General features: G+C 42.1%; 1 protein-coding gene across 3 annotated transcripts in view; it reads right to left on the bottom strand.

The window, feature by feature from the left end:
- Window positions 1-23455, bottom strand: part of ABLIM2 (actin binding LIM protein family member 2) — a 75284-nt gene that overhangs the window by 8058 nt on the left and 43771 nt on the right. For 2 of the 3 annotated variants that reach the window (XR_008598296.1, XM_054999703.1), the window contains exons 13-16: window positions 14420-14521; window positions 13792-13845; window positions 5596-5648; window positions 2635-2779 (exon numbers count right to left, since the gene is read on the bottom strand). Coding sequence is in view for 1 of the 3 variants with exons in the window: in XM_054999703.1 (XP_054855678.1) it covers window positions 2635-2779; window positions 5596-5648; window positions 13792-13845; window positions 14420-14521 (354 nt within the window). In the remaining 2 variants the exon portion in view is untranslated. The remainder of the gene's footprint in view (window positions 1-2634; window positions 2780-5595; window positions 5649-13791; window positions 13846-14419; window positions 14522-23455) is intronic. The other variant, XR_008598297.1, reaches the window with a different exon arrangement.

The raw sequence follows: 23455 nt of genomic DNA, 5'->3' as shown, positions 1-23455 counted from the left end.
TTATCCTATCCTAGAGACCAAGAGAAGAATTTATTTTTCTTGTTTCTGGTGCTTCCCAACCCATGATCAGTGCTTAACGGCCTTAGTCCAGTTGTATCTACTTTGGTATGTTGGTATGCCACCAGCACTGGTAGGTTCTCCTTCTGAGAACTCAAGCCATTGAAGCACAGCGTGGGGGCTGGCATGACTGACTGGGTCTCTCTTGTATTTATAAGGATGGAAATACTATTGTGGGATTTCTCTGCCGTCAACAGAACAGTGGCAGCAGCTCTTGAACTTTGGTTGACTGCCTGGTGAACTGGTTGGAAAACTCAAGAAAAAGCTTTAATTTTTTTTTTCTGTTAGCTAAATCTATCATATTTATCAATTTCCTGATGTTTCAAGTGGCATACCAAACGGATATAAAATGGGTTTGATTGGAAGATATATATCTTGATGCTATATTCAGCCTATTTGCCAAAATTGATGTCAAAATTTTGTAGCCATAATTTAAAACGTAAATAAACATAGGAGGTAATTGTTTGTAGGTCTTTACTCGATTTGGGGGATAATGATAATTTTTTACTGTGACCAAGAAGAAGGAAATCTTTTCTTTTCAAAAATTTCATTCCTCACAGCTAAATAGAGGTGGTGCAAGGACAGGGGCAAAGGTTAGATAATATTCAGATATTAATCCATCCAACCCAGGTGATTTATTTTTCTTCAGATTTTTAATTGCATTCGCCACTTCTTGAAGTGTCATTGGAGAGTCAAGAATGTTTCTAACTCATAATTTATGAGTTTCTCAACTCAACTCAGAACTCAGATAATTTATGTATTTTTAACTTCCTAAGAAATCTAAAATCAATCGAGTATCTGGTTCCTATGAATCAGAGAGTTTTAAAGAAATCAGTAAATTCCACGATTTGCTCAGTATTAGCAACGATAGCCCCCTATTTCATTGTTATTGAATTGATTATCTCATTCGCCCTCCTAGGCCGCCTTTCTCACTGAGACCCAAGGCAGAGTGCACAGTGTGAGTCAATGGTATCAACAGATAGGACATTCAATAAAAATACAATAGGATATTCATAGCAGAAATTTGAGAAGAAGCATCAAATTTGAATACAGGAATACAGAGATGAAATGCTGCAGAAACAAAATAAAAGTGAGTTGATGTAACCTATTAAACAATTGCCTCATGGCATTTTTAAAGAGCCAAGTTCAGCTCTAAAATGGCATCAGCATCCATGAAACATCTAGTCTGGCTGCAAGACAACTATTATGGGAATCTAGACAGTTTTAGACAGTTAATAATAATGCAGACTAAATGAATTCTTTAAACCCTTAGTTCAGCCACTTAGATTATATTACTCAATCTACTGGACTAAGAAAATCATTTAATAGTCAGAAAATAATCCTTTAAACGCCTACACCAAGGAACATTTCCAATCCCTTCTGAGACTGCTTTAGCTATTATAGTGAATTCCTAAAAATCTATCTAGTACGTTGGTACTCTTACATGAACTGATACAAGCAAAGGCAAAATGGAAATTGACCCAAGAGTGCGTACAAACATCTGAGGAGCATTTGACTTCAGCTGCAGTTCTCACGCATTTCGCAGGTTCTCTTTCTCTGCAAGTGCCCTGGGATGCTTCTCCATATGAAGTGGACACAGTCCCCCCTTTCATTTTTCCCAATGGCTTTTGCTTCCTACACACTAAACCCTATTGAAAGGAATTTACTACAAAACTGAATGAGAAGCCCTGAGCATTAGTTTTTGGTGCAATAAAGTTTCTATTTGTAGGGCAAGCAGCTTGATTCTGCTATTAGCTTATTCCTGTAACATTCAATACTGGAATTCAACCTGGCAATGTCAATGAGATCTGTACTTCTTTCCAGCCACAAAGCTCACATCATCCAAGAGTCTGACTATGAAATATTTTATCGCAATTTAATTAACAAGCTGCTTATCATTATGGTTCTATCAAGAAAGGAAGTGCTAATATCCTTTCTCTTGTGATAGGAACAGTCTTCCATGGTACAACTGACTCCCAAAAGCCCATATTTTATCCCTTTCATATTGCAGAGACCGGAAATGCTGGGAAAGTAGCAAACCCGTCTCAGAGGTTTTCAACATACCTGAAATATACCTTTAAAATATGTTGGGAGATTCAAAATCTTCATCTTGCCTTGTTTACCCTAATATTTAAAGTGGGGAGAGAAACCAGCAGTCTTTCTATAGGCATATGGAAATTGCTTTTGAATTTTTGGAACAGAAGATTTGGTCAAAATGTGCCAGAGGTCTATCATCCCTACAGAAGTCTTCTTTGCAATCTTTAATAACAAGAAAACGTATCTTCTGTTGCTATGGTTTTGTGTTGATGACGCTTTTAATAAAATAAAAATTTAAAAAGAAATCCAGGGGCTATTCCAGTGTCATCATTTATGAATCAACTTGGGGCAAAAAAACAAAATGGGAAAATTCTTTCACCGCATCTGAAGTTTCTCTCCAGTGGTATTTCTTTAGTGGATGAGGATGTTCTGCAGTCTAAAGAACCAACCCACCAGAGACCCCGATGTGGACATAATTTGGAAGCCGCTCTCTGCCCTGGTTCTCTCCGCCACATTTGGGACATGCGAGTCAGTGCTTACGTGGGTAAGTGCTGCTGTCGTTGTGTTGCAATCGCTGAAGCTCTCGATCAGTCCCAGGACTTTGTGGGAGCGACTGCGTATCCAGACCAGGTGAGTTGGTTCTAGCATCGATGTCTCCTTTCATAGCCAACCAACTAGACTTTATCTAAGAAGAACGAATCTGAGCATTAAACACGGGATGCTTTCCGGCAAATTCACACAGGCAGGAAATCTGCACGAGACTTCAACACATAAAAGTGCACTTTTATCACTGATTTATCTGTAGCCAGTTTGAATCAGAAGGGCAGTATTTCAGGCTGGAATGCTGGTGGTAAAGAATGCATTCACTATTCAGCGGTGACAGGTTGCATTTATTGCAATGTTACTCCAGTAAATGTTTAGGTGTGCAGCTAACATTTTAATTTCAAGGGACAAATAATTGTTCCACCCTCACTTTCAAGACTAGGAGTTTACTTATTAGTAGAATGATATTTCCTCCAACTGCTTTATGGAAAAGAGGAGAAACGAACAGCTCTGAAGCTCAGAATTGCTGCCGTTCCTTACCTCCTGGTCTAACGGCAGCTGTGTGTTAGCCAGAGTGAAGAAAAAAGAAGCAACACAGATCCTGTTCTCAGAGTTGTGATGTGGGAGTAACAAGACAGGGCATGAAATAAGAGCTCAAAGTTGACAAGAAGTATAAGAGTGCGAAGGGCAGGATAGGAAGGGCTGGAAAGGAATTTTCTGAAGAATCAGACAAGTCATTATATGGATCCTCCCTAATGAATCTAACAAAAATTCTCCATTTTGTCAGGTTCATTAGGAGGACCTGTATCTCCTAAGAAGGGGTTTCCTTCCTACAAACTCCTAAATTGTCCCACAGGCATTTGTTATCCTTCAGGAAACTGTAGAGAGAAGAGGCACCAGGCAGGTTACGAGTCCTTGTTCATGCACGTCTCTCATTCCAAAGGCAACTCCACCGAGGAAAGGATAGCTGTTAGCTGTCTAATAATGCAAGTAAACACCCACACTACCATCTTGGAGCCAAGCTACAAGTGACGCCTGACACAGGTTGGACACTTGTCAGCTTCCCTCAAGTTTTGATGGGAAATGTAGGCGTCCTGGTTTTACAGCTTGGCTCTCCATTACAGCTGCAAGACCAGGATGCCTACATTTCCCATCAAAACTTGAGGGAAGCTGACTAGTGTCCAACCTGTGTCAGGCGTCACTTGTAGCTTGGCTCTTACAGATCTCTTTCAGGGGAGATGTAGCCAGGAATGTAGCAGAATGAAACATGATATACTGTGGTGAGGATTTGTTCAACGTATAGGCTGACCCAATACATCCCTGCACCATTTAAACAAGGATACATTCTGAGGCCTTCTTATTCACTGGCCTCTTGAAGAAGAAATCAACTACAGTCTTAGAGATTCTAAAAACTGCAGTCCTATCTAAATAGTACCTAAGGGCTCTTCTCAAAATCTAATCTATGCCAGTTCTTCTCCTAAGGATGGACAGGATTTAGGCGGAGGAAAAGGACTACCTCCTATCACCTCTGGAAGAGAGAATTTATTTGGGCATAAAAGATGGATGTGGTTTAAGGTCTACCTTATCTATTATTATAGTAATTATCATTATCATTATTAATTATAGTTCGCCCACCCCGTGAACGGGCACAAGGCGGATCACAACAACATCCAGATAAAAACACATTGATAAAACAGTATAATGATAAAAGCCAGATTTAGGGGCATAAAAACAAACTCTGTAGCATGTTCCTAATATCCCAGGGCGGGATTCAAATTCAATACGATGTAATGAAGGCTGTTGGTTTACCAGGACCTTTCAGCCATGTTTAACACGGTATGCCACTTGCCAACATGGGCTTAGGTTGGTTGCGAGACAAGGCTCAGAATGTACTGATGGATTAAGTCAGCTGCAAGAGGCTACAGAGTTCCACAAGGTCCAATCGTGCCCTCCACTAAATAAATACTCTGGGAGTGATCGTCCAGAGTTTGGAAGCACAGTATTGCCAATATACCAATAACACACAACTGCATCTCTCCTTTCCAACCAAATGTAGGGAGCAGTGGAAGAACTGAACCAAAATGTGAGGGAAGTTAAGGACTGGTTGTGGGTAAAAAAACTGAAATTTAACCCGCACAGGACAGAGGATCTGTGGGTTAGAAATAAAGCTGATGCAGAAACAGGCGTCATGCCTGTTCTGGACAAGAGTACGGACAGAAGCAGGTATCCAGTCTGGGGTGCACCTGGATGCCTAGAGAGACAGATGGCAGAAGAAGTAGGCAGGAGTGTCGTTCTCCAACTCATGGTCGTTTCTCAATTATGCTCTTCCTATAAACACGTCATTTAGTCAAAGTCATACATGTCCTAGCGCTTGTACTTATGCTTGTAACTAATGCTTGCAGATGATACTACTGGAACAAACTTTACATGGAGCGGCCCTTGAAGATGGTTTGGAAGCATCAACTGATTCACCATACTGCAGCTAGAGTTCTCACCGATACCTGTTGGTAATTCGCATGCAATTGTCCAATAGGCAGGAAGGTCTCAAAATATATCCAGTCTAAATGGTGCTGAAGTGTACTGGGTCAGCCTACAGTATGTTGAACAAGTACTCAGCTCAGTATATCGTGCTTCAATCTGCTACATTCTTGGCGAAGTGACCCTGAAGGAGATCTGTAGGATGGCGGGGCACCTTTCTGTATCTGACAACAAATACCAGTTGAAGTTATGAAAGTTAGGAACATATATTCTTTTGGCTAGGAACTGAAATTTTTAGAACCACTTCCCTGGGAACAGTCCTATTGGTTTAAATGAGGCCACCCTTCTTGATGTGATTTTAGCATTTCAGCATAGGTATTTTAGGAAATCAGTGGCCTGTTTAAGCCACAAGGATGTAATTAAGCATCGGACAAAACCCAGCACTGATTCCCAGGATTACAGAAAGACGGCAGAGTTTACCTTCATGCTGTCCTGATCAGAATTCCCGCTACCACCATCAGATTTCCTCAAGGCTGAAAGAGAAAAAAGAAAGTCTAAAATCCAGCATATTATATTTATGGGGTTATGGCAAGCCACCTTTGGGAGCAGTGGCAGCTTGAATTCGCCAGGTGTGCACAACACAGCAGCCCCTCTTTTTAAAAAAGTGCCAGAAAGCTTGTGACACCTGCTCAGGCCTAACAAAGGGATTTTTTCCTGGCCATTATAGTATAGTAAAGACAGGACATTAGTAATTGTGCACCAGATATGAGCCCTGGCACTGCACAGGACATAATGCCACACAACTGGCCAAAGCCTTCTAAAGCACAGCTTCTTTCAATTATTCAATTATTTCTGCTTCCTGTTCACAGTAGCCGGTTGGCTAGAGATGGGTGACATTTTAGAACAGATTACTAATGTGAAACAACAACTCAACGAACAATTGTGTCCCATTTTCTACTCCCCAGGGGCTAAGACAGCTTCCTAATATAAGTACAGTAGTTGTATGCTGATGTGCCAGGAGGAACCCTCAACACTCAACGAGAGACTACAGCGGGGCTTGCTTTGTAGATGGCTGGGGTTTCAGGGCTGCTTTAATTCACCACAGTTCTATCACCTTGGCCAAGGATTCCATATAAGGATCAAAAAGCCTTCAGTTTAAGGGAAGAGTTCAGCCACATGCAAACTCAGCCATGCTCCACAAGCACCACGATCATAAATTTAAACCATGGCTTCAATTTTGCTCTATGTCACTTGTAGCCATGTTGGACAGCCTCATATGTTATGCTCACTTAAAAAAAAAAACTTAATTCACACCCTGCCTTTCTCCCAATGTGGACCCGTTGCGGCATGCATCACTCTCCTCCATTTTATCTTCACAATAACCCCTGTGAGGTAGGTTTGCCTGAGAGTGTATGGCTGGCCCACAGTCGCACTGCAAGCTTCCATGGCAGAGCAGTGATTCAAATCTGGGTCTCCCACATTCTAGACTGAGAGCCAAGCTACAAGTGACGAATGACACTTGAACAGCAAGTGAACAGACTCACATGTATTCCTCCCTGTTCACTTGCGCTCCATTTGCACTCCACTACATGATCAAGTGGAGCGCAAGTGAACATGGAGGAATACATGTGAGTCTGTTCACTTGCCGTTCAAGTGTCATTCGTCACTTGTAGCTTGGCCCTAACACTAACAGCTCCATCACATTGGTTCCACGCGTGTACCCTCTGCACGATCTGTCAGCTCAGCAACAGGCTCCAGGAGAAACAGAACAGGTCAGCATCCCCAAGCCCTTGCTACATACACACTTAACTTTGTGAATTTAAAATTTGCAAGTGCAGCTCAGCTTTTCACATAGCTCTCCATTCATTTCACCAATATAAGACACGCATAGCAGGCACAGAATACATATACCTGCACTTTCTATTTATCCCATTTTACAGAAGGGAAACACTGAGGGTCGGGGAAGTTATCTGTCTAATGACAGGAACTATAAAAACAACAACTTGAACATAATTAGTCCCCTTTTCATGGTGGACATCAGTGAGATTGGAGAACATGTGGCAATAAAACCTTAAAACACAAACAGAAGTATATTCTGTACAAACAACTTGAGGTTTTTCTGGTTCCTAAAAACTGGATATAAAAATGTCTAACGAGTCCGATCCTTCACTAAGTTCTCCCTCAACTACAGCCTTACGTAGCATATATGAAGATACTGGTTTGTGACAGGAGTAATTTACTAGAGTTCATTTCAATAAGGCGGAAGAAACAAAAAGCTACCAAGGCTGCTTGAGAGCTAAACCACACAAGACAAATTACACGAGGACACTCAAGTGAAGGGAGACGCAATGTTAGCCAGGAAGCATAGCTTGAGTTTCACCTCTCTCTACAGAGCCGGCAAAGATCGCTCCTCAGAGGGTTTGTTAATTTCCTCTTTGCCTCCTTGAAGGCTCTGTCAATTAACAAACTCTCTGAGGAGCGATCTTTGCCGGCTCTGTAGAGAGAGGTGAAATTCAAACTACGCTTCCCGGCTAACATTGCATCTCCCTTCACTTGAGCATCCTCGTGTAATTCGTCTCGTGTGGTTTAGCTCTCAGTCTCAGAGAAACCAGTCATGCTGGGTGGAACTGCCTGGGGTTAGAATACGAGGGTCACTGGACTCACCAGCATTAGAAGAAAGGTCCTAGAGAAAAATGTCCTGCCCTTTTAATGGAGGCTCAATGTGTGAAATGGGAAGCTGAAGCTTTTCATGAACCAGAGGAAAACACAATCACCTAGTAAATAACGTCTCATTAAACCTCTAAGATAAAGAGACAGGGCATTTTTTCTTCAGGCAGCCGGCAGTTACATCTGCAATCACTTCTGCAGCCCCTACTTCTTGTTTAAATTTGGAAGAGGGCCCTTCCAGTCCTAACTCAGGGCTACCAGTCTGAAAGGGCCTGTGGATGGCCTGTATCTCTGCCCGTCAGGCTGGTTTGATACCTGAGGGACTATCTAGTTCTGAGGTTGTCCACTGAAACAGCAATCCAGTCCAGTCCTGCTTTCACCTTGCCAAGCCCCGACTCGCTTGTAGCAGGCCCCTGATTTAGAGTAGTTCAAAAGTTATCAGATCCGTTTCAAAGTTATCTGGATTAAATGCACTTATTTATTTTATTTGTGTTAATTACAGTCAACTGTTCTCACTGAGACTCAAGGCGGATTATACATTGCAAGACAATGCGATGGACAGGATGGGCCACCCAAGAAGCGATATAAGAAGATTAGGATTGCAGAAATCTAACAACCTTGCATAAAGTTAGTAATTCCAGAATTTAAAAAACCTTTCAAATTAAGAGTTAATGATCTTACAAATCCATTCATGCATCCCATTCCATGTAAGCACTAACACCCTCTCACAAACTGGCCTTTCAGCCCTCCAGAATTTCAGCCCAGAATTTTCAGCCCCAGAAAATCCACCGACTTTAACTGAAGAGCTGCACTTCTGGTTATATAAACCTGGAGAACATGGAGGACGGGTCTCTCAGTGGCTACTAGCCAGGGTGACTAAATAGAACCTCCATATTCAGAGGCAGTAAACTGAATACCAGTGCCAGGAGGCAACACTGGGGGAGGCTTCGGCCCCTATTCCTTGTTGTTGGCCCTCCAGAGTAACTGGTTGGCCATTGTGTGAGACAGGATGTTGGACTGGATGTAGCACAGGTCTGATGTTATGTAAACATCTTGCACTTACATTCACAGTATAATGATGGCAGGACTTCAACATTTCTTTAAAATGTGTATTGTTCATTCAAATCCATGAACAATTAAATTAAATAACCAAAAATAGAGTCTTGGAATGGTAGCAAGCATTGGCCAGTGTTTGAACCAAGATAAAGAATGATTCTAAACCTCTGGGGGTTTTGACAACAGAATCCCATAGACAAAACTTCTGTATCTTTAGACTTCAGTTCAAGCCCAGCTCACACAACTCTGGCCCAGGCAGATTTGTCCAGATGCCTGGAGTTTTGCTAACTGCACGTGTTTACCAATAATTATGGCTACACATTCAAAGGGTACAACCTAGGAGTAAATCAGCTCACTAGTAGTTACAAACTCCTGGCTAAGGATATATCAACCATGCATTTACTGTATATAATTTACAAAGTGCTATACGTGTAAACAAAAAAATCAATATTTACAATCAATGTACAGTAATACAATCATACAACAATAGTACATAAATCTAGGGTTATATCATCCGGTATCAGGTCCTGATGTACAAAGTTGATGGAATTATCCTGGGAAGACTATAAACAACACAGTTCATAAGTTCATAAAAGAGGTAAGTGCTGCAGATGTTGAGGAAGATATACTGGAGTAGTCAATCCTCAAAGAGTCTTCAAAGAATCATGCTGCATTCACGTGAATTCACGTATGATTGTATTACTGTACATTGATTGTAAATATTGATCTTTTGTTTATACGTATAGCACTTTACCAATAATTATGGCCTGTTTTCATCACTAAAAGATTTCCGAGTGAACATTTACTGAGATAAGTTATCCTGCTATATAAAAGGCAAGCCGTATTGGCGACAACTCACTTTTTATCCTCATGCAGGCGCACCCCCGATGACTCTAGCTTTGAGGCCGCTGCGAAGTGCTCACTTGCTGCTAGGAGGGGGCCTGCCGAATCAGTTTTCTAGAACCCGATGTATTTTTTCAGACAACAGGCTTGGCTGTTAGTCCATACATACAAGGCAACATACCCCCAAAAAACTAGGTGCTTGTTTTCTTCCTCCACAACTTTTTTTTACAAAACATAAAATAAATTGCCATCAACACACCCACCAACATCTGAACTTAATAACACATTAAATCAATTCAAATTTATTTGAATCAATTTGATTCAGTCAATGAATAAATTGACAATATAGGCAGCACGAGTAAATGGGGGGCTCTTGTAATGGAGGGAAATAAGCAGTAGAGTCTTGCAGCGATCAGTATCGAGGCTGGTGCTGTTCAATAGGTTCATAAAGGATCTGGAATTGGGGCAGGGGGGAGTAGTGAAGTGGCCAAATTTATAGTTGACACCGAACTATTCAGAATGTTACAAACCAAGGCAGACTGTAAAGAGCTGCAAAAAGGGTTCCTTCAAACTGGGTAAGTGGGCAGCAATAAGGCAAATGAGGTTTAATGTATGTAAAAGGAGATGTACGCTGGAGGAGGGAAAATATCCAAACTCTTAAATATACACTGATGGGATCTGGATTGGCAGAGATTGATAAGGAAAGTGACTTTGGAGTTGTGGTTGGTTAGTTCTATGAAAATGTGCGGCAGCAATAAAAAAGGCAAATTTTATGGCAGGGATTAGTTCAAGGGCAGCAGAGTCTAGACAAGCAAAAGAAAGCACTTCTTCATTGCAATAGTGATACAATTGTGGAATCTGCTGCAGTGTGATGTACAGATGGCCACCAGTTTAGCTGGCTTTAAAAGGGAATTGGACGCACTCATGGAAGAGAGCTCTGACCTGATGACTAAATGGAACCTCAACATTCAGAGGCAGTAACCCTCCAGATATCAGTGCTGGGTGACACGACAGAAAGAGGCTTTGTTCTCTGTCTCTTGCTTATGGATCCTTCAGGCACATCCGGTTGTCCAGTGTGTGAAACAGGATGCTGGACTATAGGTGGACTACCGGTCTGATCCAGCGGGACCGGTCATGTTCTTGGTAGAGGAGACATAAAACGACTCACTGTTTAGGATCTTCTACGCCAAAATTTTTTCCCATTGCCTGGTTCATACCTCAAGCGGTCTGCATCTTCATTATAATGAAGACATTCAAGCACTTTTCTCTGCACAGATATTGGTATAACAACATTGTGTGACCTTCGTAAACATTAGGTTTGCAACAGAACCAACAAATGTTTTTTTCCTGAATTGTGCCAAAGTCTATGTCCTCAGTCTGTGTCTCTTTTAATAAATCTGCTGATACAATGTACCTGGCTCAGGGTTCTTACACTCTTCTTGAAACACAACCTCCCAGGACCAAGCTGTATCCTCTTTTTTTTAACCACTCCCAATAGTTTTACAAATCCACAGCCACATTCTGCTTCCCAGGTTTATGGTGCATATAGTCAGATTGTTTGAGGATTTACCTTGCACAGGTGATTTTTCTAGCTTGTAACATGTACCCTCTGAATTCTGCACCCAGCAATGAGGGCCGATAAATTTTGAGAGCCCGCACAATAAGCGAATGTCCCATTTCTGTTGCTGTCTAGCTTCTGTCCATCAAAGAGCATCTTCCTGTGCCTTCTCTGCTCATCTCTTTGTTCCAGTGCAACTTCCACAGCAGCTTTGGAGGAATCCCAGCTTGCAATAAATGGATGGGAAGGACCCAAGAATTTAAGAAGCAAACCTTCTGTCAGCAACACAAATACTTTCTGATGCTTTGCCCTCCCCAAAGACAGTCTTTGGAAGCTGGTATAATGGTGTTGTACTCCCTGAAAAATCTTTTACAAATCTCTTGTAGAGTCAACGGAGACCAAAGTATCCTTCTACCACCTCAAGAGTTGATGTGGTCTTCCAGATTTTTATTGCATCTAGTTTTGGGAGATGAGCATCAACCTTTACTTAGGTTAATTTACAGTACAATCCTATGCAGAGTTACTCCAGTCTAGGCCCATTGACTTCAGCAGGCTTAGAATAGAGTAACTCTACATAGGATTGCCCTGTAGGCCACTAATAAGAAAAGTGATGCTACTCCTGGCATTTACCATAACACTCTTTTGAGGTTACTCCTGGCAAACTGGCATTTGTTCCCTAACAGTGTAAGTCCAGACTCTCTGAATTGTTTCAGAGAGTTTTCCACACCCAATATTCCTTTCACCATTCATGAAAATAAATAAATATAATCATCTATGAGCATAAGAATGTCTTCAGTTTTCAACACCTTAATAACTCGTTGGAAGGTACCTGGGGCATTCCAGGTGCATAAGAACGAAAAGAGTCATATAGCATAATCCCCTTTTTTCTGGCCCCAGCTGAATTTCTAATATGGAGACCAAATCAAAAAAATTGCGCTGTATTTCCCGGGACTCTGGAGAACAAAACAGTTACAGGCTCAAATGTCTGATAAAATAATAATGCCAGTCTCCTTGGTGCAGAGGTTAAAGTGATGAACTAGGATCTGGGAGACCTGGGTTCGAATCCCCACTCTGCCATGAAGCTTGTCAGGTGATCTTGGGCCAGTCACTCTCTAAGCCTAACCTACCTCATAGGATTGTTGTGAGAATAAAATGGAGGGAGGGAAGTGATGGACACAGCCCTAAGCTCCCATCCTGGAGGACGGATAAAAATATAGTAAACAAATACATAATGTTTTTATGGATAATGCTCGACTCCTTGCAACTATCATTCTGAAATGTTGCAGGTATCTTGCTGAAGAATATCTCCACATCTTCTGAGAGTTATATGCAAATTGCAAAAAACCCAAAACCTACAAGCAGGACAAGTAGAAGCATTTTAAAACAATCAAATGTAATGCCCTGGAATAAAAATCCCAGCATCTATTTGGATGAAAATTAGCAGAAATTGAGGGCTATAAATTTCCCTGTAAAAATCCCTGTAAATTTCATAGGATTCTATGAACAAAGATAAAATTGCAATGAAGGGAAGTTTACCCTTCGAAATTAACAGGAAACTATTCCAAAACTGAAACAAAGTGATTGCCTAGATTGGGCACAAAATGAAACCAAGCAATGAAATGAATCAAACCGCCAAGTAATAAACAAAATCAGTTTTTTTTTTTTGCATATCCCAATTTATGCCACTTTTTGTCCTGTTATAATCTTTGAATATTCCTCCTATGTCCAGCCTCCTCTTCCAAAAACTGCAGACTTTTTTAAAAAAATGCCTAATCTGTCAGTTGTGCCCTATATACCCAACTGGCTCTCAATACATTTGACTGAGGTTTGCCAAGGAAGACATAATATGAGCCCGCTTGCAGGGAGAGTGGACTAAAAGTCTACTGAATGAATGAATGAATGAATGAATGAATGAATGAATGAATGAATGAATGAATATGGGAAGTGTGTCAAAAGAGGCTGACCCAAGAAGGTTTTGGACTCTTCAGCAGCTACTAAAAAAAACAAAAAAGATGTAATTACTAATAAGGTTAAAATGATCTAACAAGGGTAGACACAAACACACGTCAAGGAGAAACAAATGGAGGGCTTGGCACATCTCCCCCCCCTGCCCCGGGAGGGGGGTCTGCTGTGGCACCACCAGAGTATCTGCATCCTTGGATGAGATGACTGATCCCTTGCTGAATGTTAATCGAAGAAAGCTCAATAGAAACTGCTTGTGGTCCTCCTATTAGGTGAACACAATGATCCAGTGTTGCCACTGAACAGACTGAGAAAGAACCAAGGAGAACACAAAATCTTTGTCTGGGTGAGTCACACAAATGTACAAATGTTGCATAAAAGCATTCAGAAAGCACACTACACCATGACAGATGTTGGGAATTTCAATAGTACCATGCACAAAAACAAAAAAAAACCCTTTCTGTCTGGATACATCTTAATCAATGGGAACTCAGATATAATTATATGGGAATAAACTCATTCACAGGGAAGCAAGCACATGGGTGAGCTAGACCACACTGCAGCGGGGTGGGGTGGGGGGGAGACTATACCATGCTGTTTGTAGATAGGGGGCTTCCTATAGATGTTATCTTTTGCTCCAGTGTCTGAAGAAAAGAAAAATAAAAGAACCAAAGAGTAAGCAAGAAGCTGAAATATGTCATTTTATTTTCAAATGCCCACAACCCCCAATGTAAACAGAGTCGGCTTAGTTCGATCATGTTTCCTTTTACAATAAAAAGCAAGATTAAAAAGTATTGTCGAAGGCTTTCACGGCCGGAGAACGATGGTTGTTGTGGGTTTTCCGGGCTGTATTGCCGTGGTCTTGGCATTGTAGTTCCTGTAGTTCCTGCAAGCACCTCAACTCTTTTCAAAAACGTCAGGAACTACAATGCCAAGACCACGGCAATACAGCCCGGAAAACCCACAACAACCAAGCTTAAAAAGTACTGGCTGCGGGGGGGCTCCCCCAAAATTTCACTTGTTTCGAATGGGACAACAATTTGATGGCCTAGAAATGAGTTGATAGCAAATGGAAATTAAGCCCCGTTTACTGAACATAAATATGCAATTAACAGTAGCATTTAAACTTGTTTGGCTTGTTACATTGCTTAGCTTATTCACACCACTGATGCATGCAGCCGATGTATAGAGATGACAGCAACAGCAATGAATGCCTACCTGGAACATGAAAATGTCTAGGAGCCTGCGGATAGAGAGATGAGGAAGATTTGCTGTCTGAGTATATGGATAAGCTTGGAGTACTCCGGCCACTTTCACTGCCTCCAAGGGGGGAAAGCAAAAAAAAAAAAAAAAAAAGAAGCAGATAAAACAAAAAATGGCAAGCAAAGTAGAGAATTCAAACATAAGATGCTTTTCGTACGGCTTGTTAATCAACAGAGATCAGCACTCTGGACTGATTCTACGAGCATCAGCAACACTGTAATGTGACTCAAATGCTGTATTTACTCAGGAATAGGAAAAGGTTTCTTGCCTGTGCCTATAACTTTGCAGAAGGGCTTGAAAAGACACTGCTGGTTTGTAGGTGAATGCATCTCACAATGACTGCTTCAGGAATCCAACCTGCATCCTGCCCTACAAACAAATGGATCTGGGGCAGAGCACACAGGGTGCCAAACAAGGTCGCTATCACCCCCCCCCCCCCCGCTATGAGAAGAATAGGCACGTGCACATTCAATATAGCATGGAAATTGCACCACACAAAACTATATAACCTCTTACACAGCAAAGAAGTTAGGCCAGGCATCTTTGGCCATAGGTTCATACTTAACATGGTGTGAGTGAATTTGCAAGCACCTCAACTCTTTTCAAAAACTGAAGGTCTTTTGATTGTAGAATTTTCTTGATTTTTAAAAGCAAATCCAGTGAATTATGAGACAAAAAAAACCCCTTTTTCCACATCTCGCTTGCACATATAGAGTTAGAGCCCACAGAAACTGCACTGTTCATTTAAAGGATACAGGTATTGCATTGTGCTTCCAAGTCTTCTGCAACTAGGCAAGACATGTGATATCAAATTTGAATAGACTTGACACAACACAATCCATACAACAACTGTGTCACAAGCACAAAAGATCAAAAAGTCCATGCAGAGCAGTCTACGCAAGCATTTGAGCCCTTGTGCACAGTGGCAGACCGCATGTCTGCTCACACGCAGAATATATGCATTATATTATCAAGGAATGAAACATTTGGGAACGTCGCTTTTCCTCATTTTACACACGTGGAGCACCAAGGCTGAAATCCAAGGACCTTTCGTGAATTCGTAGCAGATGGCTTCCTGCCATTGTCACCTACTGAGAAGTCTTTCATACCTGGGCAAGGTGGCAGCTTCCTCGGGACGAGTGTTATGGGCAGTCTGTGGGGACAGCGTTGCTAAAGACTTGGTGGGAGTGGCTGACTGCCATTATTGCTATGAGAGCTCTCTTTTCTACTTATAGCTACTGCTCTTTGAACTCTCTTTGCTGGGAGAATGGAGAATACCAACCAGTCACATCAGCAAGCCCACCAGCGTGGCAGCAGCCGTCTTACGCTCAACGGCAGGATCACCTTCCTTCCTCCCTTTATTATCTGAGTTCAATCCTTGCGTATTAATTGATAACATTTCAGTTGTGTTATAGCAATTAATAGTTATAAGGAAAGAAGAGTCTGAACAAGAGGGATTGCTTCTGTAGTCACAAGGAACTGATCCTGAGATTGGTTGTCATTCTTTTTGCTTCCTTTGAAGTACGTGCTATAATTTGGCCATCTTTTAGGGAAACTAACAATTCAAATAAAATGCCACCATCTTTAACCAACATTATTCCTCCCTTAACTAAAAAGTTAAACATTTCAACTACCTTTTCAATTCAGAGGTGCAATCAGCTAGAATTCATATTTCTGGTCCTGCCAGAATTATTTTAGAGCACTTATACTGCATCTTCCTCAGCCTTCGCAGACCCCCAAGGCAGCTAACAATTTAGAAGAGTGATATATTTTATAAATCAAATAAAGTCAAGATAAAATAGTTGTCACAGTAAAACCCATAGAAGTTCATAAAACAATCTGGTAATCCAAGCAATTACCAGTGCTCCTTCCATCAGTTCAGTTCAAAGGCATTCCAGAACAGAAATGTTTCGAGTTTGTGTCAAAATGCCTGCAAGAATGGTGCCAGCCAAACGGGCTGTCCCCCACTATAATGGACACCCAATATAACTTCTTCATAACCGTCCAGTGAATAAACTATACAATAACATAGATGGGCTTGTTTAATCGTTTAGCATTACTCCTACATAGCTTTAATTCCAATAGCACAATTTACTCACACAGTACATCAGAAAATGCTATCATAGTCTACTATTTGAGCACTCTCAATGCTCGCTGGTACGCTTTATATGATAACATCTTAATTCTTATTCCACTGCCCGTAATCCCGTTTTTAGTCTTATCATTTCCTCATCTTTAGATTTATTTATTTTTTTTACCAAATACCAAATGGAAGAATTATGTTTTGTTAGCAAATGCCATGCACTGGATTTGACATACCAAAGGGGCTAAAAAATTGAAAATGACTTTTTTTGGCTCACTAACAATGACAAGTTGGTTAATACTTTTAATATTACCAACAATGTTTCTCAATGGCAAGGTGAGCAGCCGGTGCAAAACCTGTGCTACAACACATGTGATTGTTGTGGAGATGCCAATACTATTGCACACGACAGAATTCTCTCTGCTATGACATTGCTCATTCTGAATATCAGAGTGACAGAATGTGATTCTAGAAAGGGATCAGCAGAAGGTGGTACCCGTTTTCTTTGCTCAAAAGGGTGATGGTACATGCCTTCATCTTCCCTCCACATGTGGGGCAGGGCGCTGACACTCATTCCCTGACACTCTTAAGATGACTTCAATCCCCGTAGCTATAGTGAGGCCGATGGTAACGGGCCCTGTCAAATGCTGAAGGCAACTTGCGAAGAGACTGACTTTGGCCTATCCCAGGTTCTGCTATCAACAGCGGGTCAAGCTACATGAGTAAGCATCCATGGCTTTATCCCCGCGGCCACTGATGCAACTGTGCATGGGAATGCATGAGAATTGTAGTTTTCGAAGTTTTGTAAGACAGAGCCATGCGGGCTCACTGGGGGATGGGAGGAATTGCCCTGCATCCCTCCACCTGACTATGACTGGCTAATCAGCCAGCAACCCCCCCCCCCCCGCCCACCCTCTTGTTGCACTCTGGGTTGCAGTACCTGGGCAGAAAGTGAACCTGCCGGCTGACTTCTTGTGTATTGGCCTATCTTGGTGCACTCAAGTCCCACTGGCAGCGGCTCTCCAAGGTCTTTCCCAGCTCTGCTACCACAGATCCTCTTCCATTGGAAGTGCCCAGAACTGGATCTAGCCCTTTCCCACCTTGCCATCACCTTCCTCCTGCCCTTGCTCCCTCCCCCTATGCTCTGGGTGGCTGCATGCCCACAGCCCAAGATGGGCAGCCATTGCAACACCACATGCCAGAGCACAGGAAAGAGACAAAGGGGGCTGGCCAAGCAGCCAGCAGCCACCAAAAAGCTGTGGGGCAATCCCGCCCCCCACTTCATCCCCCTGTGAGCCCACATGGCTCTGTCTTACAACTACAATTCCCGTGCACAATTGTATCAGCGGCCAAAGGGACAAACCCACAGCCACTGTCTTATGTAGCTTGACCCAGAGACTCTTGGAAGCAACCTCAGTAGACAGCCTTGATGGCTCAAAGTCACTATGAATGCTATCAAGAGCTGGGCACTGAGGAATTGTGTCTAAGGGCAAAGGAGGAGATAAGGGCCATACTTCTCTCCTGAACAGCCTCTAATCTAGTTATACTTCAAGTAGAGGAAATTTCATGCACAAAGTTCAAAGGAAAATGGTGAATGAGTACTATCAAGAGTGAAATGACTTTTTTAAAAATAAAAAAATGTGAATAATTAGAGAGGGGAGTTTCCTCGAAAGAGACTACTCATGTTTTTAAAGGGTGGCCAACTATATTTTAGTGGTAAAGAAGGACTATCTTGTTCTGAGTCTGCAGTAAAGCACCAAAACTCTGTTTCGTGGGGATGGGCCCAGCTCATCAACACTCCAGATTTGGAGGGGCGGGGATCAGCAGGCAGACGTCTCACTTTGGCCATCCATCACAGAGCCAAGCTACAAGTGACGCCTTACACAGGTTGGACACTTGTCAGCTTCCCTCAAGTTTTGATGGGAAATGTAGGCATCCTGGTTTTACAGCTTGGTTCTCCATTACAGCTGCAAGACCAGGATGCCTACATTTCCCATCAAAACTTGAGGGAAGCTGACAAGTGTCCAACCTGTGTCAGGCGTCACTTGTAGCTTGGCTCACAGACTCCTGTTAACCCTGTGGTGAGATAGGAATCGATAAGAGTATTTCCCCAGTCTAAGTCCTTCCTCTGTGCACTCTACACTGTTGCGGGGGACATGATCAAAACCCCCTAGAATCCTAAGGGATAAGTTTATTCATCCAAGCCTCCTTTGGAGATGGAACTGCATCCGTCGAAAGGGAAGAAGGCACATCGGGTGTAAGAATCAGAGTCACCATTATACTGTTGCCCTTGAAAAAGCTTGGATAGTGAAACAATCGTGGCTAGCAAAATGTTAGGCGGAGCCTGCCCCGTCCCACACCCATACAAGATATACCTCTTAGGATAGACCGGGTTGCACTTTGCACTTTGCTTGTTGCCTCTTTCTGTGGGAGCCTCGGGAGGATTCCAGACAGCGATACCCTTTTACGCACGTGGACTGACTGTTCCATCTACTTATCAGGACTTTTATCACCTACACAGATTGTACACATATGAGCTATTATGCTGCTAACGTTGTGATTGTAATTGACTGCTATGTATGAACTATTTAGTAATTGTATTTATTGCTATTCATCATATGCACTGAGCACTTTACACATTTTTTCACAACCTGAACATTTTGATTAAAAAATTTAAATATTTATTGGGAGACTTTTCTATTTGGTTGTACTATTTGGGACTATGAATCTTGAGGGGGGGAAAGAGCATGTCTCAGAGCTCTCAATTCACTTTTCTCTACATGCAGAGGTAATTGCTGTGAGGAGCTGAAGGGAACACATTTCCAAAGGGACTACCAGTGTTAAACTCCACTGTGGAACAGGAGCAGAGAGTGATCAACCTAGACTCTCTCTGATTAAAGGCAGACTTTCACTTCATTGGGAGATGAGAACAAACTATCACTCTTGAGCAGACTTTAGTGGAAGCATTAGCTAAACCTTTAATTCTTTAGACTAAGAAGATATTCAAAGATATGATTTAGAACACAAAACTGAAGAAACGCATTCTTCTCAAGGGATGACTGAAGAAGGCTACTCCACCCAAAGGAATAAGATTTTCTGGTAAATGGTTTTCTGTTTTCTGTTAGCATTTTCTGAATGACCTCTGATAGCCTTCTGCCTAACTATGAATCTGCCAAGCAATAAGATATGAAGATCTGATGCTGAGATGAATTAACCCCTCCCAAGACAACAGATCACAGGGATATGAATATATATCTCCTTGAACAGAACTGTAAGAAAGGTGAACCAGGGTAGTCTGGCTGAAAAAAATACATATAATTCTAGCCCTTTCTAGATTGCATAGCAGCCTGGCACTGTGGACAGTACATTAAAAAAAAACTCCATACCTAACTGATTTGGAAAGATTCTTATGTTCTATAGCCTCTGGGGTGACTCGTAACTAGAGATGGGCACAAACAGCAATATGAACAAAAAAAGGCCATGAACAGCCCAATCCGCTGTTCACGCGAGCAAGTTGTTCATGAGCCCCCGTTCCCAGCGAACATGTGTTCGTTCCAGCCGTTCGTAAAGCCAGACAGTTCGGCGCCTTTTAATCAATTCCCCTGGCAACATAGGCATGGACTGTCTCAACTCTGTCTGAACTCCTTCTGGCTTTCCTTCTGGCTTGTAACCCCTCAAAGTAGCTTCCAGCAGACAGTCCAGTTTTTGCCACTGTGAAAAGAAAATGACAGGAAAGGGAGGAAGCCATGGATCATGGCTTTCCCAGGGTCCAATCTCTCTGAAACTTGGGGGGTGCTCAGAGGACAGTGAGGACTATGTCCCCTGCAAATTTGGTGGGTATTGGACATTGAGAAGGTCAGTTTGTAACTCCTCAATTAGCTTCTAGCAGACAGTCCAGTTTTTACTACTGTGAAGAAAAAATAACATGAAAGGGGGGGGAGCCATGGACTCTCCTTTCCTTGGCTCAAGTTCAGCTAAGTCCCAAGGGGGCCATTCTGGCTCCCATGAACCTCCAACTATGAACATGTTCATGACCATGTCATGTCCGTTGATGTTCATGAACCCGTTTGTGGATGGCAACAAACAACGAACATCGTGTTCATTTTTTTCCTGTTCGTGCCCATCTCTACTTGTAACTCCTTAAAGAATATGAAGTTTTACATTTTGTATTGAGTTCTGACTCAAACAGATAACTTGAAGTTGGAATATGGTTATCTTGAGAGAGGCTCCCCACCTTGTGTTTCCCTAGAGGTCCAGCTCAAACAGCTTGCCAGGACATGTTTTGCTTGTGCAACATGAATGGTGTGTACTGCAACTCTGTGTATGCGATGAAGAGATGCTGCAGTAGTATTCCACCCTACCCACCACTTTCGTTAACTGACAAAGGAAATAAGTTTGTGGTTTACAGGTTTCAACACCAACACATTTACGTGAAGCAGTGAATGACTAGGATCAAATGATTGGTCAATATCCTTCTCCAACCACAGAAGATGCTCAGATCATTCTGAATTTTTTTTTTGTTCTGATAAAATTATTCAGCTTCTTCAAATCAAGTATGGGTCATTTCCTACTTCCTAAGTTTGGAGTGATTTTTAGTGAATTGACCCCCAGCATGACCCATAGCTTCCATGTTGTGCTGGAAAATGATGTCATTTTCCAGTGCAATGGGTGGGTGTCAGAGTAAGTATCCTGCTGCCCCCCCAATTTGTCCCCTGGGTGACCTGGCACTTCTATTCCTCATATATTCAAAAATGTTGTCTTACAGAACTAAGGTTATGGGGAGGTAATTGCAGTTTAGACTGATGTTTAGATCTCTGGAACAATTTTTATCAGTACGATATTTTTGTGAACCTGTATTTTATTTATAATAAGGACAGGAACAGTATCACTGAAATTTCCAATATTTATAGATATATTATGGTCTACTAAATAGGTTTCACTGTTGGGAATCAAACTGAGGTATTCATCCCAAGAGACTTTGCTGTGAACCTGTTTTTCCTTATCAGCCAGAATGCCTCATCTGGGCTTGAATAGAAAAATTCAGAAGTTTCAAAGGGAAGATTTTCTTCTACCATATTTTTGGTCTACCATATTTTTTCTTCTACCATATTTTGTTGAAGAGCCATAGCACTGAACCGTATGTTGTTCTTAAATCCATTATAGTTAGTTATGTTCCTAACTGAATAATCTACTGTGCTACTATGTTTTACAATGCTGATCTTTTGCTTTGACAACTTTATTAGTACTACCTACAACCCCTTGGCTCAATTCTTTTTCTTGTCTGGAACTAGATCTAAGAACAAAGGCATGCAGTCTCATAACAATAACACCTGCCCATTATAGCTTCATAATTAGATATTTTGAATATTAAGACAAGGATGAGTATGTTTTTCTTCCAGGAATATATCTAATTCTCAATATGGCCCTATCTGTGGATACTCAAATCCAGAGATTGGAGCCAGGAAGAGACAAGGCAGGTCCTTCTGCAAACCTGAGAAAAGCCCCAGGTTTGCAGAAAAATCTGAAATCTAATAAAAGAGGGGGTTAACCAAAATAATAGAAGAAGCTCCTGTAGGTTTCAGAAATGAATTCCCTGCATGGACATTGTTCAGCAACCACAACAGCATAGGCAGCCATCGTGGTTTGGTTTCTGTCAGTATGAGGCAGAGGACAGGGCCATTTACAGTTCTGTTTTGGCCTTTGAGAGAGGACGCATCGGGGCCAGGCCCAGTAGCAACCAACAGGTAGTTTGCTACTACTTGACTTGCATAAATTACTCAGGCCTAGCTATTTTCCACTGTTCAACAGTAGTCACACCAACAAAAGATAGTGTGGAATAGCGGTTAGAGTCTCAGAGTAGGATGTGGTTCAAGTCCTCATTCTGCCATGGAAGGTCACTTGGTGACCTTGGGTCAGTTACACATTCTCCATACGACCTACCTCACAGGGTTTTTGTGAGGATAAAATGGAGTAGAGGAGAATGTTGCAAGCTGCTTTGGTTCGCTAGCGTAGAGAAAAGTGGAATATAAAATGTAGGAAATTAATAATAAATATAGCTGAAAATGAGGGGCAGCTAAATAGTTGGTGGGTGGGGACTGGGAAGGAGAAAAGGAAGCAGGGAAGGATGATTATATGGGTATGACCAGGAAAAGAGGAAATGATTTGGGAAAGAGAAAAATGAGATGCCCTTGCAAGACCTTGTGGGGTGCCTACTGTGCCACTGGACCTGGCCCAGCAGCCAGTACTGGGCATCTGGGCCCAGCCTGGCAACCAGCACCATATAACTGTGCCTGGCTCAGCCCAGCAACTGGAACGGCACTGAGTTTTCCCAGGAGAGGCTGCCATGGACAGAGAGAGAGGGGAAGCTGAAGACGGGGAGGGACAGATAAAGGTAAATTGGCTGGTAGGTGGGAAGGAGAGAAGGAAGCAAGAAAAGGGAGCTGCTATTTTTCCTAAAGCAACACAGCACTGACAATCTCTTCACAAAGTTTACAGGGCTTACTGCCACATGATGGCCACAAGCAGAAATACTTTTAAAGGGCAAGTTGACAAATGCAGGGAGGGAAGATCTATCACCGGCTAGACACCATAATGGAGCCTCCATGTCCAGAGGCAATGTACTTCTGATTATCAGGCATTGGGGACAGACAATAGGAGAGGGGGATGCTGTTGAATTGCATCTAGCTTTATGAAAGAGAATGCTGGAGCACGCAGATTGCGGCAGAGTAGGTTGTAGCATTCAGCAAGGCATTTCTTCTTGCTCTGAGATCCTAGCTGGATGGAATTACTCATTGGTAAAATCAAGCTGTATGAGATCGGTCCAGTCTGGGGCCAGAAGGTAACAGGGTGTTTCAAAAAGATGTTCACACAGCTCCAGAAATAGCAGAAGCTGATGTTTGTATTTTTTT

The sequence above is a fragment of the Eublepharis macularius genome, chromosome 15 (assembly GCF_028583425.1).
Source record: "Eublepharis macularius isolate TG4126 chromosome 15, MPM_Emac_v1.0, whole genome shotgun sequence".
In the NCBI taxonomy this organism is placed as follows: Eukaryota; Metazoa; Chordata; class Lepidosauria; order Squamata; family Eublepharidae; genus Eublepharis; species Eublepharis macularius.
This window is presented reverse-complemented; position numbering and strand designations above follow the sequence as displayed.